General features: G+C 43.2%; 1 protein-coding gene and 1 long non-coding RNA gene across 4 annotated transcripts in view; one reads left to right on the top strand and one right to left on the bottom strand.

The window, feature by feature from the left end:
• Nucleotides 1-7,737, bottom strand: part of LOC111762178 (uncharacterized) — a 42,462-nt gene extending 34,725 nt beyond the window's left edge. Inside the window, exon 1 of the long non-coding RNA XR_011649119.1 lies at nt 7,560-7,737. This is a non-coding gene — a long non-coding RNA (uncharacterized lncRNA). The remainder of the gene's footprint in view (nt 1-7,559) is intronic.
• Nucleotides 7,456-22,102, top strand: TMEM254 (transmembrane protein 254). 3 transcript variants are annotated; one of them, XM_004484521.3, is made up of 4 exons: nt 7,456-7,619; nt 12,219-12,322; nt 12,512-12,571; nt 20,007-22,102. In XM_004484521.3, the coding sequence occupies exons 1-4, from the start codon at nt 7,530-7,532 to the stop codon at nt 20,125-20,127; spliced, it is 375 nt and encodes a 124-aa protein (XP_004484578.1). In that variant the 5' UTR covers nt 7,456-7,529; the 3' UTR covers nt 20,128-22,102. The 3 variants fall into 3 exon arrangements, with proteins under 3 accessions (XP_004484578.1, XP_058155301.1, XP_004484577.1); XM_058299318.2 differs by lacking the exon at nt 20,007-22,102 and adding an exon at nt 18,368-18,580 and having other exon boundaries at nt 7,462-7,619; XM_004484520.4 differs by lacking the exon at nt 7,456-7,619 and adding an exon at nt 7,857-7,971.
• The last annotated feature ends 1,506 nt before the right edge of the window (nt 22,103-23,608 follow it).

Below are 23,608 nucleotides of genomic sequence, written 5' to 3'. Positions count from 1 at the left end.
CGGGCCTCCTTGACCCGTGTGGAGCTGGTCCATGCACAGTGCTGATGCGCACAAGGAGTGCCCTTCCACTCAGGGGTGTCCCCGTGTAGGGGAGCCCCACATGCAAGGAGCATGCCCCGCAAGGAGAGCTGCCCAGCGCGAAAAAAGCGCAGCCTGCCCAGGAGTGGAACTGCACACATGGAGAGCTGACACAACAAGATGACGCAACAAAAAGAAACAGATTCCCATGCCACTGACAACAACAGAAGCAAAGAAGAACACACACAGCAAATAGACACAGAGAACAGACAAATGGGCAGGGGAGGGAGGGGAGAGAAATAAAATAAATGAATCTTTAAAAAAAAGAGAATATATTGATGGAGAATTAAACAGTAGAGTTAATAATTTAGAATCAGCTGTTTTGCATATTGGAGATCAATTGTATAATTTAAACTTAAGGGGATTGAAATGTGATTGGAATGAAAGTAACTTTTGTATTACTCCACTTGCTTATAATAATTCTATGTTTGATTGGGAAAAGATTAAAAATCATTTGATAGGTCATAAAAGTAATATGTCATTAGAAATAGAAGAATTACAGAAAAAGATATTAGAAATGTCTCATAATCAGATTTATGTAGCTGAAGATAAGGGTATCTTTAATGATTTAATTTCTCATTTTAATAAGTTTAATCCAGTAGATTGGTGGAAGTCTCAATATTTTTTATCAGCATTAGGAATAGGATTTTGTGTATTAATCTTGTTGCTCATTGTTGTCGCTTGCCTGGGATGAGAAGTATGCCGAAGACTGCACCATGTTGATGCAATGGGACAAGCTAATAATTTGGTACTTGCAAAAAATCTGATATAGTTCCCCATGGTCAGAGCGCTTGGCTAGTAGTCAATGACGGGTAAGACTCTCAGAGGAGGGCAACCTAAGACAGGCACAGGCACCCTGACTAAAACAAAAAGGGGGAAATGTGGGAAACAAAGGCATGTTGTTTCCATGGAAGCAAGTTACTTTCTGACCACTGGGTCATGCTGTCCCTAGAGATATACGTGCAGGTGGCTAATCTCTCTGGGAAACATAACATTCCAGCAGAACCCAGACTTGATAATTCAAGTAACCTGGGCAACAAGATTAATGAGTATATTTGTTTCAGTGATATAATAGAACATTATGAGCTTTGTTAACTATCTTATCCACTATGCACTGTGTTATTTAGAATGAGGTAATGGGAATAGTTAGCTAGAATAGTTGCTGGTTCTCACGGTTGCTTGGGGGTATATAAAGAAGCCCCTGAGATTAATAAACTTGTCTGATGAGCTTGAGGTTCAATGCTCGCAGATCCCCTGAACCCAATCTTTCTTTGTCTTTCATTCCCGATACCCTCAGGTCCATTGACTCCTACACTAGGGAAACCATCACCAGGCATCTTGGGGTTTCAGGTCAACAAGCAAGTCCCAAGACCTCCCTGAGTCTTGGTTTTCCCATCTGTAAAATGGGGGGGGGGGGGGCGACTCTGATGCGTGCCTCCTGTAGCCTCACAAGTAACCAGAGGTACTTGAGCTCCTAGGGGCTGAGCTGAGCTCCTTTAGGCACTCAAGTCGTGGGTCTGGGCACCCAATCGGGACTGCCAGGTCCCTCTTGTAGAAAATTCCTGTAATCTGGTGTGGTGAGTGTTCAGGCAACCCACGATGCCGTTGCAAAAAATTCTGTTAACCATTGTAAGAGGTGTGCTTGCTTCCCCCTCTCCCCCAAAGGCATTCCTTTCCTACATAAAATATCTCATTAACTTTTGCTAATTAGTTTTAGCCTAAATTTGTTTGCATGGTGGGTCTGGGCCCAAGGAGCTGAGCTGGAGTTCAAGCTGTGCCCCCCTCTTTTGTGGATGGCTCTCCATGGGGCGGGAGCAACAACACCCAGCCCTGCTGCTCCCCTGCTTAAAGTCTGCCCATTCACCCCTATCACAGGCCTAAATGTGCTCAGCTTGAGCCTCCCCCACCCCCACACTGGCCCAAAGCAGCGGCCGCCCAGGTGGCCTAGATGACCACCTGGAGGCAAGTTACTTGGCCACTCTCAGCCTCCATTTCCTAAATTGCAGTGATAGCAGCTACTTCACACGGTTTCCAGGATTAACTGAGGAGATATTTATATATGTAAAGCAAGTAGCTTGGTGCCTGGCATACTAAATCTGTGCTCAGTAAGCGTTGATCACTATTTAATATTTCACAGTGATTATTACATGCCCACCCATGGGCTCTGCATCTTACCCTCTGGTTGGGCAAGAACAGCTGTGGCCCAAGTCTGGCTCTCAGCAAGTGCTCAGTCAATGGCCGCTCTGTTCAGTAATCATGTTGTCACAATAATTATTAAACAATAGCACAATCTGGCAGCCTCCTCTCCCAAGCCACTCAGAGGTCTGAATTTCCCTCAGGTGCGCCACGGTCTCGGCCTCTGAGCCTTCTTGCCTGATATTCCCCTGCCTGGGAACACTTCCCTCCCCAGCCTCTCCTGTTCTGTCCTTGCATCCTTGATGGCTCTGAACACACAATCTCTTAATTATTATAATCACCCTCCCAGGTTAAAAATATATATATATATATATATATATGAGGTTCCCATATACTCCATTCCCACACCCCCCACTTCTCCCACATTGACAACTTCTTTCATTAGTGTGGTACATTCATTGTATTTGATGAGTACATTTTGGAGCATCATTACACAGCATGGATTAAAGTTTATGTTGGAGTTTAAACTCTCTCCCAGTTCATTCAGTGGGTTGACAGCTGACTTGATAAAGAAAAACCAAGGCTGGGAGTTCACATACCTAGAAGAAAAGTGCTGTTAACATAAATAGGGGCCTTTTCCGCAGTTGTCGTCATGGGGGTAAGGGGTGTTCGTATGTGGGCTTAGTGGTGGCTGGTAAAGGGAAATAAGGGACAAGCACCTTCCTCATTTCTGGAGCGACGTTTCCGCAGAGGTTGACACACAGGGAGGAGGGTGCGTCCCCCTGCACGGCCGCCGCAAGAGCCTGGGGTCCCCGAAGGCCAGGCCACCCTTCCCAGGGCCTGCCACGGGTCGCATGCTAATCCGAGAGTTGGGTCACAGACTCACTGCAGGATATTGAAGACTGCAGCCTCCCATCATGACGTGTAAGGTCTCAGAGAAGCGAGTGCTGGAGAACGGTGGGTCAGGCAGAGAGATTCCACTGGCAGCAGTTGCTCAGCCCAAGAGATAAGAGGCTATATCCTCAGGCTGGTCACCTGTCTGTGACAGGGGCAGAATTCCACCATCCATTTGGACCATGAGAAATTACACACCATTAACCATCTGGACCAGAGTGGCTGGAACATCCTCCACTTGCACTGAGTACCTGGCGGCCGTTCTTACCAACACCGCCAAGAAAAGTCTGAAACTTTCTGGGACAGGCATGTTTAGTATCACCCATTAGATTCTGTCATTGTTCTTGCCAGGGTGCCAAAGAGCTTCTGAAATACGAGTTTTTTTAAAAAATAAATTTTTAAAGATAAATATATTTTAGTTGTAAGTAATTTTGAGACAGAACCGAGGTCTTTAAGCAGGAAACTCGGAAAACGGACTTTGGCCCAGTGGTTAGGGCGTCCGTCTACCACATGGGAGGTCTGCGGTTCAAGCCCCGGGCCTCCTTGACCCATGTGGAGCTGGCCCATGCGCAGTGCTGATGCGCACAAGGAGTGCTGTGCCACACAGGGGTGTCCCCCGCATAGGGGAGCCCCATGCACAAGGAGTGCACCTGTAAGGAGAGCCGCCCAGCGCGAAGGAGGGAGCAGCCTGCAGAGGAATGGCGCCGCCCACACTTCCTGTGCGGCTGACGACAACAGAAGCGGACAAAGAAACAAGACGCAGCAAAAAGACACAGAAAACAGACTCCCGGGGGAGGGGAAGGGAATTAAATAAATAAAAATAAAATCTTTAAAAAAAAAAAAAAAAGCAGGAAACTTTTTTTTTTAATGCTGATTTCTCAACTGAATTTTTTTTTTTAAGATTTATATATTTATTTATTTCTCTCCGCTTTCCCCCCTCCCCCCGCCCCGGTTGTCTGTTCTCTATGTCTATTTGCTGCATCATCTTCTTTGTCCGCTTCTGTTGTTGTCAGCAGCACAGGAATCTGTGTTTCTTTTTGTTGCATCATCTTGCTGTGTCAGCTCTCCGTGTGTGCGGTGCCATTTTTAGGCAGGCTGCACTTTCTCTCACACTGGGTGGCTCTCCTTATGGGGCGCAGTCCTTGTGTCTGGGGCTCCCCTACACAGGGGACACCCCTGCGTGGCACGGCACTCCTTGTACATATCAGCACTGAGCATGGGCCAGCTCCACACGGGTCAAGAAGGCCCAGGGTTTGAACCACGGACCTCCCATGTGGTAGACGGATGCCCTAACCACTGGGCCAAGTCTGCTTCCCCAGGAAACTCTTAAATTCCAATTTCTCCTGAAATTGATATACCCATGCAAATGTCCATGACAAATACAATAAAGAACTGTCTTTGGTATTGGTTCTTAACAAAAAAAACAACAAAAAAACATAAATAGGGGGAAGTGGCTGTGGCTCGGCTCCTGCCTACCACATGGGAGGTTGGTGGTTCGGATCCCAGTGCCAGCAAGCTGGGGCTACGGGCAGGTATAGCAAGCTGACACAAGAGACATAAGAAGAAAAAAACATAATGAAAGCTACAACAAAGCAGTGAGCAGAGGTTCCCAGTGTCTCTGAAAGAAGACAGCGAGCTGATGCAATGGGCAAGCACAGCAAACTAACCAGCAAGATGATGCACCAAGAGACCTGGGGAGTAAAAATAGAGAGTCACAACAAAGCAGGGAGCAGAGGTGGCTCCCTCCCACATCAGAAGTCCAGGTTCCACCCCCATTGCCTCCTAAAGAAACAAAACCAGAGAAGAAGGATGGTCCAATGGTGGGCCTTTGAAATTTGAACTCAGCCTAGAGCTGCAGGGTGCCTAAGAGTTACCTCCTAAGAGCCTCCATGTTTCTCAAATGTGGCCACTCTCTAAGCCAAACTCAGCATGTAAACCCATTTCCTTGCCCCCAGTGTGAAATATGACTCCTGGGGATGAACCTCCCTGGCGCTGAGGGATTACTGCCAAGCACCAGCTGGTGATGCAAGTAGAAAAAGACCTGGAATAAAAGAGGGAGCGGTAAAGACAAGTGAGTTTATATGGCTAAGAGACTTCAAAATGAGTCAGGAGGTCACCAGAGGGGTCACGCTTATGCACATCTCAGCAGGATCTCAGAGACAGCCAAAGAAGATACAACCCCAGGTAGTGGTGCTCCTGAGGGCTACACAGACACCCAGGTCCTAAGGTCATGGCAAATGTCTCTGGAGTTCAGTGCCTTGCCAGTGAGCCCTGCTTTGTAATTTGTGCTCCTAAGTGTGATGGAGTTGGACTCAGATGTGACCTCCCTACGCATCCCTCTTCTGTCACTTTTACTGAACCTGTGGTAGGTGTGGGATTGGTGTATGTTCAGGAAACTTGAATCCCTGGACTGTATATGGGCCAACTGAGCCCTGAGCCTCAGCAGAGTTGCAACACCTACTCTCCGGTTTATTGGACATACCCAGGTCAGCTAACGGGGAGGTGGTGATGACACCAGGGAACCGAGAGAGTCTACAACTGCAAGCAGGAGAATTCCATCCATCAGACATGTGGGATCTAAGCCCCCTCTACATTTAAAGGTAGAGAGGACTTTGCCATCCCAGGGTCCTCAGGATGGAAGAATAAAGTATGGATTAGAGTGGACTTACTGGTGTTCTACTATAGAATTATTCTGACTCTAGCAATGGAAGAAAGTATTTCATTGATGTGGAGACAGTGGCCGTGGGAGTTGCTGAAGGGAGGGAACATGAAAAGGAGGTGTGATATTGGGGCATTTTCGAGACTTGGTGTTGTCCTGAATGATACTGCGGGGACAGATGCAGGACATTATATATCCTGCCATAACCCACTGAATAGACTGGGAGAGTAAAAACTACAACATAAACTATAATCCATGCTGTGTAGCAATACTCCAAAATGTACTCATCAAATGCAATGAATGTACTACACTAATGAAAGAAGTTGTTGATGTGGGATGAGTGCACGGAGTGGGGTATATGGGTATATTTTTTACTGTAACATTTTGTGTGATTTATGTATCTTTAAAAAAAGATAATAAAAAAAGAAACAAGAAAGACGAACAGACACAGCAAGTGCAAAACAAGGGGGTAGGGAGAAATAAATAAAATAACTCTTAAAAACAAATAAATAAAAAGGGGAGTCATGGTGAGGATTGACTGTTTGGATAACAGCAAACGACTCTGCCTGTGAGATGGAACTTGACACCTGGTAGAGGTGACCTGGTAGACAACTAGAGAAAGAGACTACACTGGAGAGATAATATATTCATGTAAAAAAAATTGTGGAAACTCAGCCTTGGTGGCTTTCCAAGCTAAGTGAAGAAGTTCTGAGAATATTCCACCCTTGTATTGTATATTCCTTAAGAGCACCATCTCTAGTTGGACCACTTGGCTTCCAATACCCTCTACCCACTTATGCATTAAGGCCTTGAGAACCTCGTCTCTGCTACTTCCTCCTCTTTCAAGTATAATAAGAGTATCCATTGCAGAACGTTGTTTTAGGAATCAAATGAGCTTACCTTCGTATAGTCACTTTAGAATAATGCCTTCAACATATAAAGTGCTCAACAAATACCAGTCATTGTTTTGTTGTTTCAACCATTTTTAAGGCCCAGGTAAAACCTAATTTCTCTAATGAAGCTTAGTAAGAAGCCACTTGGGCTCAACCTGTGCTGCTTCTAAAATACCACTGCCATTGGCGGTGCCAAGCACATACACCAAAGGGCCACTGATACTAATAATCAAAATGTACAAAGCACTGTGTGCCACTTTCTAAGTGCTTTTACAGTTATTAACTCATCCATCCCCAAAAAACTGAGGTAGGAACTGATATACCACCATTTTACACAGAGAAAAACTGAGGCTCAGACAAGTAACTACTCTATGTTTATTATACAAATAGTGGCTGAGTCAGGATTTAGCCCTAAGCACTCGGTTCCAGGCCCGCGCTGTTAAATGCTCTGCTGTACGGTTCCACACTCTTTAATTCATTAGGAACAGCATTATTCTTCACGCCGCACAGCACAGGGCCGTGCTTAAGTGCCTCAAAGCACCATCTAATCCAACCCTTTCATTTAAGACGCGGGAAACAGACACGCAGAGAGACGACTCCCCGAAAGATGAGGAACCAGCCCGCCGAGCCAGAACCGAGGTGTCAGGATTCCAAGTCCGCTCCTCCAGGGCTGGGCGAGGCGGAGACGTGCTCGAGCCCCGGGGAAGTTTCCGACTCCCTCCCGGGATGGACTTGGGGAGGGGGGAGGAGCGGGAGAGCTGGCCTCCGCCCCGCCCCCGGCCCGCCCCCGGCCCCGCCCCCGGCCCGCCCCCGGCCCGCCCCCGCCCCAGAGGAGAAGAACCGCCGCGCAGACTGAAGAAGCTGCTGCGATGCGGAGCGCAAAGAGCGAAGGGGCTTACTTCCAGAAGGCCAGTCTGTTCTGGCTCACGGTCATCACCCTCTCCATGGGCTACTACACGGTAAGTGCTGCAGCTGCCGAGGAGCAGCGAGCGCTCCATTCAGTGTGGCTCCACCGCGGCCCGCGAGGAGGGTCCGCGCAGGCGCAATCCAGGCTCTCACGCGCTGAACCTGGCGCCCTCGTCTGCCAGCGCCTTTGCCCTGTACTCCAGGTATTTCCCGGTCGTGAGGAACCTGTTAGCCAGGATTTCCCAACATGGGGGCGGTGTCAGCGCCCCACCCAGCGCCTCAGTAGCGAGCTCTTTCAGGATGGTGGCGGCGAAGTCGGGGGCTGGCCGGGCTACTGCCGCCTACTTCCGCATCGCCAGACCCTTGCCCTTGCTGGTCACGGTCCTGGGACTGGGCTGCTATACGGTGAGGCGTGCGGCGGGGGCACTTTTTGGCCTTCCAAGCCCCTCGTAGGGAGGGTGGGCGGGTAGCTCTGGGAACATAGTGGTTGCGCATGCGCGTGTTGCTGTGGTTACTGGTGTACGCAGGTGTTGGGTATGCTCAAAAATGGTTTTTGCTTTAGAGTATACCTGTCTTGGCATAACTCGCCCTCTACGATTCCCGCTTGTTTGACATAGCGTAAGGACAGGACTTCCGGAAGCGGGGTGTTTGAGGCAGTTGGAATTCCTTGGAAACCCGGGATAAATCTACTGGATGATTGGGATTAACAGGCATACTAGTTTTATTTTGCTTTCCTTTATTGCCCTTCGCAGATAGTTCGTTATTTTTTTTTAAGGATTTATATTTATTTATTCCCCCCACCCCCGCTGTTTTGCGCTGTCTGCTCTGTTTCCATTCGCTGTGTGCTCTCTGTCTGCTCTTTGTGTCTTCTCTTTAGGAGGCACCAGGAACCGAACTTGGGACCTCCCATGGGGGAGAGAGGCACTCGGTCCCTTGAGCCACCCCAGCTCCCCGCTTTGTCTTGTCTCATTGTCTTTCCTCTTTGTTTCTCCTGTTACATCATCTTGTGTCAGCTTACTGTGCCTGCTCTCTGTCTTGCTCCTCTTCTCCAAGAGGCACTGGGAACCAAACCCGGGACCTCCCACGTGGTAGGGAACTCAGTCACTTGAGCCACGTCTGCCTCCCATGTTATTTCCAAATTGAAGTTTGTGGCAACCCTGTCTTGAGCAAGTCTGATGGTGCCATTTTTCTAACAGCATGTACTCACTTTCTGTCTCTGTGCACATTTTGGTAATTCTTGCAGTCTTTCAAGCATTTTCTTTATTATTCTATCTGTTATGGTAATCTGTGAACTATGATTTTTTTTTTTTTTTTTTTTTTTTTTTGCCCCTGCCACCGGAGGATCTATGATTTTTGATGTTACTGTTATATTGTTTTGGGGCACCACAAACCACACCCGTGTAAGATGGCAAACTTAGTTGATAAATGTTGCATGTGTTCTGACTGCTCTGCCTGCTGGCGCTTCCCAGGTATCTCTCCCTCTCCCTGGGCCTCCCTGTACTCTCAGACACAATATTGAAATTAGGCCAATTAACAACCCACCATGGCCTCTGAGTTCCAAGTGAAAAGAAGAGTCAGAGGTTTCTCACTTTAAATCTAATGCTAGAAATGATTAAGCTTAGTGGGGAAAGCATGTTAAAAGCAGAGGCAGGCCAAAATCTAGGCTTCTTGCACCAAACAGCCAGGTGTGAGTGCAAAGGAATAGTGCTACTCCAGAAAGCGAAAGTCTTATTGCTGATACAGAGAATGTTTCAGTCTTCTGAGTAGAAGATCAAACCAGCCCCAACATTCCCTTAAGCCCTAAATCTCTTCAGTTCTGTGAAGGCTGAGAGAGGTGAGGAAACTGCATAAGAAAAGTTTGAAGCTACCAGAGGTTGGTTCATGAAGTTTAAGAAAAGAAGCCATCTCCATAACATCAAATGCAGGGTAAAGCAGCGAGTGTTGATGTAGAAGGTGCAGCAAGTTATCCATAGGCTCTAGCAAAGATTGCTAAAAATAGTCATTCTAATTCTCAGTGAAGGTGGCTACATTAAATAATAAATTTTCAGTGAAGGTGAAACAGCCCTCTATTGGAAGAAGATGCCATCTAGGGCTTTCATAGCTGGAGAAGTTAAGTCAATTCCCAGTTTCAAAACTTGAAAAGACAGGCTGACTCTTGTTAGGGACTAACGCAGCTGGTGAGTTTAAGTTGAAGCCAGTGCTTATTTACCATTCCAAAAATCCTAGGGTCCTTAAGAATTATGTTAAATCTACAATGCCTTTGCTTCGTAAATGGAACAACGAAGCCTGGATGACAGCACATCTGTTGACAACATGTTTTGCTGAATATTTTAAGCATATTATTGAGACCTATTGCTCAGGGGAAAAAAAAGATTCCATTCCAAATATTACTGCTCATTGACAATGTATCTGGTCACCCAAGAGCTCTGATGTTGATATACAATGAGATGAATGGTGTTTTCATGCCTACTGACATGCCATCCTTTCCGCAGCCCATGGATCAAGGAGTCATTTCAAATGTCAAATCTTATTATTTAAGAAATACATTTCATAAGGCTATAGCTGCCACAGATAGTGATTCCTCTGGATCTGAACTAAGTAAACTGAAAACGTGAAAAGGATTCACCATTCTAGATGCCATTAAGAACATTTATAATTCAGGGAGGAGGTCAAAATATCAAAATGAGTTTGGAAGGTGTCAATTTCAACTCTCTTAGATGACTTTGAGGGGTTCAAGACTTCAGTAGTGGAAGTGACTGAAGATGTGTTGGAAATAGCAAGAAACTAGAATTAGAAGTGAAGCCTGAGGAGCTGACTGAATTGCTGCAATTTCACGACAGACGAGCAAAGAAAGATTCTTGAGATCTTTACTCCTGGTAAAGACACTCTGAATATTGTTGAAATAACAAGAAATGATTTAGAATATTGCACAAACTTAACTGATAAAGCTGCAGCAGAGTTTGAGAGGATTGACCCCAATTTTTAAAGATGTTCTAGGGTGGGTAAAATGCTATCAAACAGCATCACATGCTAAAGAGAAATCTTTCATGAAAGGAAGAATCAACCAATGTGGCACACTTCCCTGTTTTATTTTTCAAATTGCCACAGTCACCCCAACCTTCAGCAGCCACCACCCTGATCAGTCAGCAGCCAGCAACACTGAGGCAAAAAGATTATGACTCGCTGAAGGCTTAAATGATGGTTAACGTTTTTTTGCAAGAAAGAATTTTTTTAATTAAGGTATGTTATGTTTTTTAAGGTAATATTATTGTACACTTAATACATTACAGTATTGAGTAAACAGTATAGTGTAAAAGTGATACTCGCTTTATTGCGATGGTCTGGTACAATCTGAAATATCTCTGACGTATGCCTGTAATTGGTAAGTGTAGCAGTTTGATAAAGTTATGAATTCCAAAAATAGATACTGGATTATGTTTGTAAACTGGTCTGTACCTGGGCATGATTAAACTGTGATTTGGGCTTCGATTGGGCTATGTCAGTAGAGTGTTGAGTCCCCACCAATAAAAGACATGGCAAAGGACAGAGTTGGAGAATTTGATGTTGGAGTTTTGAGCTGAAGTCCTGGGAAGTAAACACACAGAGGAGCTTAGTTGTGAGGAAAGAGAAGCAAGCCCTGGAAAGAGAGGAGCCCTGAGCCCGAAGAGAAGACTTTGGTGAGGGAAGTAGCTTATGCTTTATGGCCTGGTAACTATAAGCTTCTACCCCAAATAAACACCCTTTATAAAAACTAACCAATTTCTGGTATTTTGCATCAGCACCCCTTTGGCTCACTAACACAGTATGCAAGAACAGAAAGGGCATAACTGTTATGGCATAGGTTTGGAAGCAAGATAGTGGATCTCTAGTGAGAGGAAGAGTGACTTCTGTTAAGCTGAGGAAAAGTTTAAAAGATATCAGGAGGGAGTGGACTTGGCCCAGTGGTTAGGGCATCCACCTACCACATGGGAGGTCTGCAGTTCAAACCCCGGGCCTCCTTGATCCGTGTGGAGCTGGCCCATGCACAGTGCTGATGCACGCAAGGAGTGCCCTGCCACGCAGGGGTGTCCCCTACGTAGGGGAGCCCCACGCGCAAGGAATGCGCCCCATAAGAGCTGCTCAGCGCAAAAGAAAGTGTACCTGCCCAAGAATGGGGCTTCACACACGGAGAGCTGATACAACAAGATGAAGCAACCAAAAGAAACACAGATTCCCAGTGCTGCTGATAAGGATAGAAGCGGTCACAGAAGAACACACAGCGAATGGACACAGAGAGCAGACAATTGGGGGGTAGGGGGGAGGGAAGGGTAGAGAAATTAAAATAAATAAATAAATCTTAAAAAAAAAAAAAAAGAGTAGGTGTCATCCACCATGGGCAAGCCTGAGAACCACATATTATCCTCAGCATATAGCTTCCACTTGCCTAGCCTTTAGGGAATAGAAGTTGAGAGCCAGGCCCCAGATGATTTTATTCAGAGGGTTTTTTGTTTCTTTGATTTTTTTTGTTTTGTTTTGGTCTGCATTTTGTTTGCCAAACTGAAGGTATATGATCTTGTACAATCAGGATTATTTCATAACCTCTCTCAAAAGCAAAAAATTACTAAGGGTTTAAGTGACCTAATTGGTATTCTGTGCCTCTGGTTCTCTTTCAGTGGGTTGTCTTCTGGCCTCAGAGTATCCCCTATCAGAGGCTTGGGCCTCTGGGACCCTTCACTCAGTACTTGGTGGACAACCATCCCACCCTGCTACGCAATGGGTAAGGAGAGCTGCAGACGTGGGATGTGGACCCAGGAACTTCTGTCCCTCTGGAGATCTTGAAGGCCTGCAGTTGCCCTCAGATATAAGAGTCGTGCTAGTTCACATTCCAGTACCTTTCTCTTTTGAGGTTTCTGTGTTAGATTTTATCAGCAGATAACCGTCACCCGAAACTTTTTGTTTGTTTCAGGTTTTGGCTTGCCTGGCTGATTCATGTGGGAGAGTCCTTGTATGCCATGGTATTGTGCAGGTAAGTCTTTGTAATAGCTCTCCAGCACTTTTCTTCTGTGTCTAATATAAGGTGGGAGTAGCCACACTTACGTAATGCATGCACTCCTAGCTTAGTGTTGAATCTCCACCCTAAAACTGAGCCTGGCCCGGTAGGAGCACTCAGTAAATATTTGATAAGTGAATTCATTTCATTTGTGTCAATCAATTGTTTAGGTATTTCATTTACATGATTTTATCGTTTTTTGTATAGCCCCAACTAAAGCAGAAGGTTAGAAATTATTAACATAGGCTGATAATTCTCAAACTTAGATTCACAACTGAATCACCTAAAGAGATTTTTCAAACTACGTGCGTCCAGTTTCCAGATGCAGAAGTATTACTTAGTAGGTGTGGTTTCAAACATAGGAATCTTTTATTGTTTCCAAGCTCTACAGAAAATTCTGGGGTACAGTACAAGTTAAAAGCCACCGAACCAGACCTTACTCAGCAGCCACCAGTGTAGGTTAATACTTGGTAAGAGTCCTAAAAAAATTCTCTTTACACTTGTACTGTAGCATATACAGAAAAGATAGGGTAATGAAAAAGATGGTTTTAGTAATGTCACATTTCTTTGGAATTATTTTTTTTTTCAAGCCAAGATTAACTATCACCTCTATTCTCATGCATTACTTCTGAAAGTGGAAAGTAAGATAGCATGCCAAACATTGCTGAGTGCTTTAAATAAGTCATGTTTCTTTATCTTCTGATTTAGTAAACAAGCTGGACTCTTTAAAATAGGAGCAGAAAGCAACTTTATTCTTTCTCACCCCTCCCCAAGTAAAACTCACCCCATGACTTGTTCCCAGCCTCCCACCCCAGCCCTGGATGAAACCTCAGGCAGATCATAGGTTTTCTAGGCACCATCTGATATTATCAAGTCCAGTCTATTTATTAAAACTGCAAACTATCATCCATTCAAAATGTCTGCTTTCCAACTGGGGCTCAGGTACCTGTTATGGGGAAAAGAGTTGCTATCTTCTCTCCTTCCTTTTTTCCCTGTTCAATGGCATTAGCTGCTTGTGGTACCTTGGGATGATGGGAATGGTTAAGGAAAAAGAAGCACAGTCTCAAATGGCTGCTGCCGTGCAATCTGGTGGCCACGTCCTGTGGGTGTTGTCAGGACCCCTTTCTTGCCCAAGGGGCTTTGGTGGGTTTTTGGGAAACTGCCCAACACTAGGCATCTCCCTTTCCCTTCCCTTCAGATGCCTCCTCCAGCTAGCCGCTCACAGTTTTACCCTCAGGCTCTGTGTTGGGGGGATCCATACCCCCTTATTAATCCTTTCTACGCTCCAGTGGGCCTCTGGGCTGATTCCCTTTTGGCTCCCTTTTAAACTCCCCTGTATCCAGTGCCTTTCCCCAGGATCTGTCAGGCTCAGAGTAAACAGCTTCCTTATCCCTCCAGAACCCAGAAGGGCACACAATTCCCAGCCAGGTCTCTTTGCTCTCCTACCAGGCAGGCTGCACCAGTCTTTAAACGTTATAAGTGTGAATTAGGTGTTAATCCCCTCACCCCCCACATCGCAGGGCCCGGTGCCACGCTCTGCGGGTGGCTCTGCTGGAGCCGGTCTCTGGGCTCCAGGTGCTGTAGGCTATGCGGCAGCGTTCTCGTACCTCTTTCCAGTGGGTCTTTTCAGCCACTCAGTGAAAGTGAGCTTTGAGATGTGCAGTATGTAGGAGTACTTGACGTGTACTTTGTTTTTGGCATTTGGAGTCTCTAATGGAAAACAAAAGAGTCAAATTTAGCATCTTGATGTACTGCTCTTTGAAGGGTAGTGGGAAAACAGATGTAGGTCACTGTTATCATATTCTTGAAATCACTTCTTTATGGCCTGTCATGTGTGGTCACTGCGAACCCAAGTAATTAACCCTTTTGAATTATGAGCTAGATGAATGATTGAATAAGTTTAAATTAGTGAATACATGGCAAGATAGTACATTTAAATTTCCCAAATCCCACTACTCAGCAATAAATATTTTTAATATTTTGGTGAATTCCTTTTAACCAGAGATAAGATTGAAATATATGTTCAACTTTATGATGATAATTTTAAGTACTTTCCCATGTTTTTAAAAATTTCTTGGTAAATAAATTTAAAGTTTGCATACTATTTTGTAATTGAATAGTCCTTAATTTGTTTAACTCTAGCAATGAACATTTGATTTTTTGACCATTATAAATAATGCTATAATGAAGGTCTTTTTTTCTCTAGAGCTTTTTATGTATTTGTGATTTTCTTCAGCCAAAATTCCTGGGTGTAGAATTGAATGAAAGAGAAGGAACAGTTTTAAAGCTCTTGATACTTATTTCAAAATTGCCTTTCAGTGAAACAATACATATTTTTACTAGGCGATCTAAGAGAGTGCCATTTTTGGAGGAAAAAAAAGTTCTTTGTTATTTTGATAGGTTAAAAAGGTTTGTCTGGCCATTTTGATTTGTATTTCTTTATACAAATTCTTATTTGTATTTCTGTATACCTTCTGTGACTTGATAACATTTTCACCAAAAAATTAGATTTTTCATTAGGGATAAATCTAATAGTAGCTCTTCAAGGCCAGTATTAATGTTCATTGTTACCTTTGTACAATCTGGAGTTTTTCGTTCAGGATATATTGTGCTTCTTCTCTTAATTCAAAAATGAGTGATCCTTGCAGTCTGGCAGCTGGGTCATGTGATGTACCCCATTTTGCTTTGTAGCCCCTTGAAGGGTTTTTCAGTGCAGTTTTAGGTAGAGCAGATTCCATTAGAATTAGAAACAGGGCAGAAATTCCTTTTTTATTTTTATTTATTTATTTTTTTAAGATTTATTTATTTATTTCTCTCCCCTTCCCCCCGCCCTTCCCAGTTGTCTGTTCTCTGTGTCTATTTGCTGCATGTTCTTTGTCCACTTCTGTTGTTGTCAGCGGCACAGCAATCTGTTTCTTTTTGTTGCATCATCTTGTTGTGTGTGCGGTGCCATTCCTGGGCAGGCTGAACTTTCTTTTGCGTTAGGCGGCTCTCCTTACGGGGTGCACTCCTTGCACGTGGGGCTCCCCTACACAGGGACACCCCTGCGTGGCACGGCACTCCTTGCACGCATCAGCACTGCATGTGGGCCAGCTCCACACGGGTCAAGGAGGCCTGGGGTTTGAACCACGGACCTTCCATGTCGTAGGCGGACGCCCTATCCACTGGGCCAAGTCCACTTCCCGAGGGCAGAAATTCTTAAATGTGGATGCACCCTATGATTGGGTAGCCCATGTAACCAGAAGAGGTAGATTGTGACATTTTGGAGGTATCAGAAAGGACGGTTTTTCCAGGCAGGTAAAAATATACTCACAAGCAAAGATACTCTTACATCTAGCTAGGTCTTAGAGGTGTCATTAAGAGATACCAGTTAAATTAAGAAGGCCTTTTACACATGGGATTTGTAATTAGTAACACCAATATATGGGTATAATAGTGGTTTGTTTTCTCTTTTTTTTTTTGAGTAATGAATATATTCTAATATTGAATGAAGTGATGAATGCACAACTGGTGATTATAACAAATGCCGTTGATTATATACTTTTATTTTTTTGTTGTTGTACACTTTAGATAAATTATATGGTTATGAACAAAATATATATAATAGGGTGGGTTGGGGGAAAAATACACCAAATGTAAGATAGAGACTATAGTTATTAGTAATATTTTGAGGTTGCCCCCCCTTTTTTTTTTAAAGATTTATTTTTATTCCCCCACCCCCAACCCCCAGTTGTCTGCTCTCTGTTCATTTGCTGTGTGTTCTTCTGTGTCCGCTTGCATTCTCGGTGACACTGGCACTCTGCCTCTTTTTGTTGTGTCATCTTGCTACGTCAGCTCTCCAAGTGTGTGGTGCCACTCCTGGGCAGGCTACACTTCTTTTGCACAGGGTGGCTCTCCTTGTGGGGCACACTCCTTGCGCGTGGGGCTTCCCTACACAGGGGACACCCCTGCGTGGCATGGTACTCCTTGCGCATGGCAGCACTGCGTGTGGTCCAGCTCATCACACCAGTAAGGAGGCCCTGGGTTCCAACCCTGGACCTCCTGTATGATAAGCAGATGCTCTATCAGTTGAGCCACATCTGCTTCCCAAGGATGCTCTTTTGTAATTTGCTTCACATGTTTCACAGCAATGCAAGGTATTTATGGTGGGTTGATTTATGGGAGCTCTGTATGATATTATACATGTTTGTTTTGTAAATTCACAACTTCTATATATTGGTGATGTATGTTCATGTATGAGTGCTATCCTTCAAAAAATTGTTTTTAAAATGGAAAAAAAAAAAAAAGAAAGCCTTTTAAAAAGAGAAAATGAGCTAAGAATGCAGATACAGGTGTGTGGAGAAGAACAAGTTGTGATAGCCCCAGGAAAATACTTCTGGGGTGGCCCAGCCACTACTTTCACCCCTCTGAAGAATGCAGAGATAAGCACCTTAGTTTAGTGGGCCTGTTGTCCCAGGGGCCAGAAAATTTATTTCTTTCCCTTCCTAAAGTTTTTTATACATTCCTCAGTCATGTAAATTTACTTTCCAAAATGGAAATATTTTTGTTGTTTGCTCATTTCAAAAGAAATCATAGAAAGAATTTTTTAAAAAAATAATTGTGTTTGTTGTTAAAAGTTAAACATCTGTATATAAAATGGAAAGCAGAAAAAAAGAAGGAAAAAAAATGTAAAGCAAGTCTCCCATAATCCCAAAGATAATTTGTTCCAAATTTGAGTACTTTGTTAGTTTTGTTCAAATATCCCCTCTTGAGTCTTTCAATAAATAGAAATTCATCAATGTAATAAAATTAATTATTATTTTTCTTTATGTTAAGGTCAAGAATATATTCTTTTACATTGTCTTCTAATACTGTTAGGATTTTGCCTTTCTTACTTAGGTCTTGAATCTCCCTGGAACTGATTTTTATAAAAGAGAGGTTTCCATCTTTACTTTTTTCCACATGATGCCCACTTATCCCAGACCATTTATAGAGAAGTGCACTCTCCATTAATGTGCTCTAATATCGTGGTATATGTACTTGTATGTGTGGGTCTGTTTCTGAACTCTATTCTGTTCCACTGTTTTGGGTTTTTTTGGTTGTTTTTGTTTTTACCTTGGATGAGTACCTCACTGCCTTAATAGTGGCAACATTTAAATTGATATCTGTTAGAGCATGTCCTCACACCTTGTTTCAGAGGGTTACATGTTCTGGGCGCTCTGAATATCCACACAAATTGTCAGGTTCTAAAAAGATAAAAAGCTGTTGAAATCTTTACTAGATTGAATATGTGAATTAATTTAGAAAGAATTGGAATACTTCCAATATTGATGCTTCTAAACTGAAATAGGTATATTTCCATTTATTTACATTTCCTGTCATGTCTCAACAGTTTTATAATTTTTGGAAGAGGTCTTCTATAATCTTTGTTAGATCAGTTACTTCTTTCAGATGTTATTATAAAGAACTTTTATTTTCCAATTGTTTAATGGTAGTGTGTATGAATACAGCCAGTTTTTATATGTTGACCTTACACCTATCAACCTTGCTAAATTGATTAAATCTATTAGTTTATCTGTAGATTCTTCCCCCCACCCCCGCCCCGAGATGCCTGCCTTGTCTGTTTGCTCACTGTCTGTGCTCACTCTCTGCACTCATTGTCTGCTTGTTGTTTTGTTTTTTCTTATCTGCTCATTTTTGTTTTTTTTGTTCATTGTCTGCTCATGTTTTTTTATTTGTTTGTTAGTTTGTTTTTCTGCTTGTTATCTGCTCCTTGTCTGTTTTTTTCTTTAGGAGACACCAGAAACCAAACCTGGGACCTTCTGTGTGGGAGGCTGGCGCTCAACTGCTTGAGCCACATCCTGTCCCTGCTCATTTGTTTTTGCTCGATGTCTGCTCATTGTTTGCTTGTCTTCTTTAGGAGGCTCCAGGTACTGAACCCGGGATGTCCCATGTGGGAGGCAGGCACTAAACTGCTTGAGCCACACCCACTTCCCTGTAGATTCTTTTTTATATTCTAAGTACTCACTTGTGTCTAGAAATAAATAAAATTTATTTCTCATTTCAATTCTCTATTCCTTTTAGTTTTGTTTCTCTTTTATTTTTAAGTCCCTCCTGTTGGCACACTCATCTCTTGGCCCATTGTCTGGGCTTTGTTGTCTGCTCATCTTCTTTAGGAGGCATCAGGAACCTAACCTGGGACCTTCCATGTTGGAAGCGGGTGCCCAACCATTTGAGCCATCGGCTCCCTGCTCATTGCATCAATTCATTGCATCTGCTTGTCTTCTTTTGGAGGCTCCACAAATGAAACCCAGTACCTCCTATGTGGGAGGGGGGCACACAACTGCTTGAGCCACATCTACTCTCTAGTTTTGTTTCTTATTACACTGTCTAGTACACCTACTACAGTGTTGAAAAGAAGTGATAGTACACATTATTGCCTTGTTCATGATTGCAAAGGGAAAGCTTTGACTGGATGTTGAATTTATCACATGCTTCTTCTGTATTTATTAAAATGATCAGATGATCTTTTTCTAATTTTTGACATAGAAAATGGCATTAGTTTCACATATGTATATTTAATTTGTCATAAATAAAAGTCTTCAAAATGAGATCTATTTATTTGCAAATGAGACTCTAGCATACCATTCACTGCAGTTGGGTCTTTTTCTTTTGAGTTTCATTTTAAGCAGTTTAATTTGAATGACTATATAAGTGGGTGTTTATTATAACTATGTGACAGGATTTCTACTAATCACTTTGTATTTTATGTCATAATTATCTTAAAAGATGGATACTATTATTCTTATTTTTCATATGAGGATACTGGTTCTGAGAGATTGCATGATTTGCCCATGTTCACAGTTGGCAGGTGGCCAAGCTAGGACTCCAGTCTTATCTGTCTTTATCATTTGCTCTGAAATCACACCCCATCTGCACATCAGAATCACATGAGGATCACTTTCATAATACTAGGCAGTGCCAGACTGGTTCTCAGGGAAGAACAAGCTGTTTCAATGCATTTTTTAGAAAATCTGAAAGATGAAAAATAAATGAACTAACCAATAATTAAGAAGCCAGAGAAAAACAGTAAATTAAACTCAATGAAAGTAGATGGAAGCCAGGCGCAAAAGGACAAATCCTGCATGGCTGCATTACTATGAACCAAATACATTGTGGACCATACTGTATGATTTAAAAAAAAAAAAAAATTGTATATGTCCAGTACATTTAATTGAGAAATGGATGCTTTAATTCAACTGTGTTTTCTTTTTAGTGTTTGTTTATATATTTCAATTATTAAATGTACAAAATAAAGTTTAAAAAATTTTTTTAAAAAGGTAGATGGAAGGACAAAATTGCCAATCAACCACAAGATTTAAATTCTGGTGTTTAAACTTTTCTTTTTTCTTTTTTCTTTTTTCTCTTTTAGGTCTAAAGGTATCACAAATGGTCAGGCTCAACTCCTCTGGTTCTTACAGACTTTCTTCTTTGGAATAGCATCTCTCTCCATCTTGATGGCTTACCGACCAAAGCATCAAAAACAAACTTAAAGAAGACATCCAAAAGCTTTCTTTTACATTCGATACCGCCTCTTCTGGTAGATGCTCTGTTTACTTGATCTTCTGTCCTTCAGTGCTCCTTCAGACCCTCTAGTTTTCATTATTCTTTTATATTCCCCAGTTGAGCTTGGGTAGACCAGTTGTTTCTAACAAGAGAATAAAGAAAAGATTTTAGCTTTTTAGTTTATCTGACTTAACCTACGTGGCAGAGGGCCTCCAGCTACCTTTTTGAGGTCCTTTACCAGATTGGTGCTTTCCTCATCACTTAGGTCGAAAACCTAGCAGTTGTTTCAGACGTAGCGCCCTTTAGTCCGCCCGTGACCGAGTTCTTTTATCACTGCAGGACGGCCTTCCCATTCCACTGCAGCCCTCTTGTTCAAGGCCCTTCTCACTGCCTGGAGCATGCCAGCAGCCCTCTCATTTCAGCCTTCTCTGTACTTCACTATGTCACAAAATTAATCTTTCCGAAATCATGCTGAAAGCAAGTCACTCCTTGCCTTCAAACCTTCAGGTGCTCCTCATCTATAAAATAAAATAACCACCAGGTTAAAGTATCCAAAGCAAAGCTCTGCTTTCCAGCTCATCTCAGCTACCTGCTGGCCCTCAACCACAAACTGAATTTTCCCAGTGGCATACCTTTACTCCTGCCTTCTGATTAGAATGCCTTGCCTCCACCATCTTAACCTTTTCTTTCCCAAAAAAGTTTTTCCACCTTTTCGGACCAAAATAGAACAGCCCTTCCACAAACATCAATTCCACACAAGTATTTATTAGGCACCTGAGATGCAAGATCTTAGCCTCTCATACTTCTGTCTCTCAAACTACGGAGAAAGATTAGACAAGCAAATGCCTGGAACGGGACAGACTGAGACTTTAGCACAAAGGACGTGCTGAGAACCAAGAGGAGAGGACTGGGGAATGCCTTTTTGACCCTGCCAGTCAGAAATGATCCTTCCCTCCCCGTGGCCCCTGAGACACGATGCTCTGCAGTGTGCTGGGACCTGATGCCCCTGCTAGCGTGCTCCACTGTGTCTCAGGACCACATTTCAGACAGCTTTATTTTTTCTCCTTAGTACCTGTTCCCCTGGCTCTCCCATAGGTCAGTGTTTAGAACAAACAAGAGAAACTGATTTCCCTTTCCATTTGTTCAGTATCTTTCAATTTTTACATGAAAACTGCAGAACCCATTCAGTGTACGCTCATCTCAAAGAAAAACCCAAGAGAACCCTTGACTGGCAGTACCACCTTTCTGTGGGTTCCCTAGTGGGAAACCTGTACTTTTCCCTCATACATTCCTCTTCTGTCACTTTCTCCAGGCACCTGCACCCTCACCCCCACCCTACCCCCCACCCAGCTCTGGTTTATTCAAACACACATAACCTTGGTCTATAGATTCTAACCCATGGGTTATCCTTCTAGTTACTACCGCTCAGATTCACCTGGTTATGCCTTGCTACTACTGACTTGTAGTAATTACTACTGACAAGGAAAGGGTTCCTGATGCTGATAGGATGGCTCACCCCTAGGAGCCACTGGGGCTCCTTTCCTGAAGGACCACCTGCTTGTTCTCTGGGGACTAGTCCTCACTTCCTTTCCATGGTACAATGAGGCAGGTTATTTGTATTAAAGATTTGTGAGAAGTAGTCATACCCCCTCTCCCCCAAAAAGGCCCCAAGTGAAAATACAAACCTGAAAGATTATGAGCTATAAATTCTTTTTAGTAGAGATAAATTTGCACAAATCTCAGTGTTCCCCTCTGCCTCTCTTGTGACTAAGGGGTTGCTTTTTCATAAATAAAAGGATTTTGACCATAGAGTTACACATGGAGATGCAACCCAGAATTTTTTAAAACCATGGTCCTTTCCAAGGGAGAAACCGTAATGACAGTAATATTCACAGTGCCAGGAACTGTATGGCAGGTTATTGAATGAAATGGAGTAACTTGAATAAAATGCTGTGAATTGTTGTTTTTGTTGTGGTTTGTATTTGTCAGTGTTGATATGTTGTCACTTTTTACTTTTTCTTAAATAGACACTATTATGGAACTGTTGGGACAGTTCACCGATGAGTTTGTTGTTCACTGAAGACACAGAATGCCCTGGCTGTAGGGAGCTAGCCTGCTGAACTCTTCTACTCAGCGCTGTCACTGGGGTGAACATGAGTGCTTCCTTTTCCCTGTAGGTTGTCTCATTTTCATTTCATTCAACATTTGATATAGTCCATGAAGCAAGTGAGAGGAACAAAGGGTGAGAAATATTCTGGCATTCTTAAAATGCCAAATGTGTAGAAACTTAGAATCTTATTTGGGGCATCTTATCATGGCTTAGAGCCAAAGGGGACCTTAGTAAGCAGTTGGTGTGTGGGTCATTCATTTTATCAACCCAGAGAGGTGAAGTAACTTACGTAGTGTCACAGGGAGAAAGGCTCACCTTGGTGGGCCCTGTATGAAACTGGATGGACCCCAGAGAAGTGTTTTCTTAAGTTAATCCATTCCTGTGGGTATGGGCGCATTGTAAGTAGCATCTTTTGGTGAGTGGATCAAGATGTGACCCACTTCAACCAGGTGGGTCTTAATCCTCTTACTGGAGTCTTTTATAAGAGAATGAAATCCACAGGGTGGTGGAAGCAAGACCCTGAAAGAGAAGGGGAGAGCAGCAGATGCTCCTATGTGCTTTGCCGTGTGACAGGAGTCCAGGATTGCCTGTAGCCAGTCTTCAGGAAGAGGGTGTGGTCTTGAGGCCTTGATTTGGACATTTTCACAACCTCAGAACTACAAGCTTGTAAGATAATATATCCCCTTTGTGAAAGCCAACCCATTTCTATATATAGATATATATCTAACCCAGGACCTTAGAGGTCAGTCAGTGAAGCAAACAATAAAAAAAAAGAGAAAATATCTTTGCTTAGTGCTGTAGCCTTGGTGGTGATAGGGGAGAAACAGCTTTCATTGTTCGGATATAAAAAGGCTGGAGATATAGATGAAAACTGCTGTGGGAGGACAGACTAAACAGTTTTTTAAACCAGTCCTCCTAAAAGGTTTCCAGAGCATGTAAAAATGAAAAAAGAAAAACTAGACCTCATAACTTAGCAACAGGCTCCATATATAAATTAACACTCTCCTACATTCATCATGTTATGACTCCGTGAAATCTGAGTCTAAAACATGCTCAATAGCCTTGTGTTAAATTAACACAAGCCATGGGTTTCGGAGGTTACAAACCAGATGTGTAAAGAGGTTCTCAGCCCTTACTTGTACACTGAGGGTGTGAGTACACAACAAAGGTTAGAGAACCTGTAATTGAGAACAGTGCAGTTACATTTTATCTTGCGAGGATCCTTCCTAGAGCCTGGTTAATGATTAAAGCTCTTAGTTTAGCTTCCTGGGTTACAAATGTCATTAATCTTTCCCTTTCTTAGCAGCACAGAGAACAATTTCTTAGGAGGGCAGCAGAATAAAATATTGGTTAAGGCC

Source organism: Dasypus novemcinctus, chromosome 6 (genome assembly GCF_030445035.2).
Source record: "Dasypus novemcinctus isolate mDasNov1 chromosome 6, mDasNov1.1.hap2, whole genome shotgun sequence".
Classification (NCBI taxonomy): Eukaryota; Metazoa; Chordata; class Mammalia; order Cingulata; family Dasypodidae; genus Dasypus; species Dasypus novemcinctus.
This window is presented reverse-complemented; position numbering and strand designations above follow the sequence as displayed.

Coding starts and splice junctions, on each gene's coding strand:
- TMEM254 (XM_004484520.4), top strand. CDS start 7,867: ATGGTGGCGGCGAAGTCGGGGGCTGGCCGGGCTACTGCCGCCTACTTC. Junction 12,323..12,511: donor CCCACCCTGCTACGCAATGG/GTAAGGAGAGCT, acceptor TGTTTGTTTCAG/GTTTTGGCTTGCCTGGCTGA. Junction 12,572..20,006: donor TATGCCATGGTATTGTGCAG/GTAAGTCTTTGT, acceptor TTTCTCTTTTAG/GTCTAAAGGTATCACAAATG.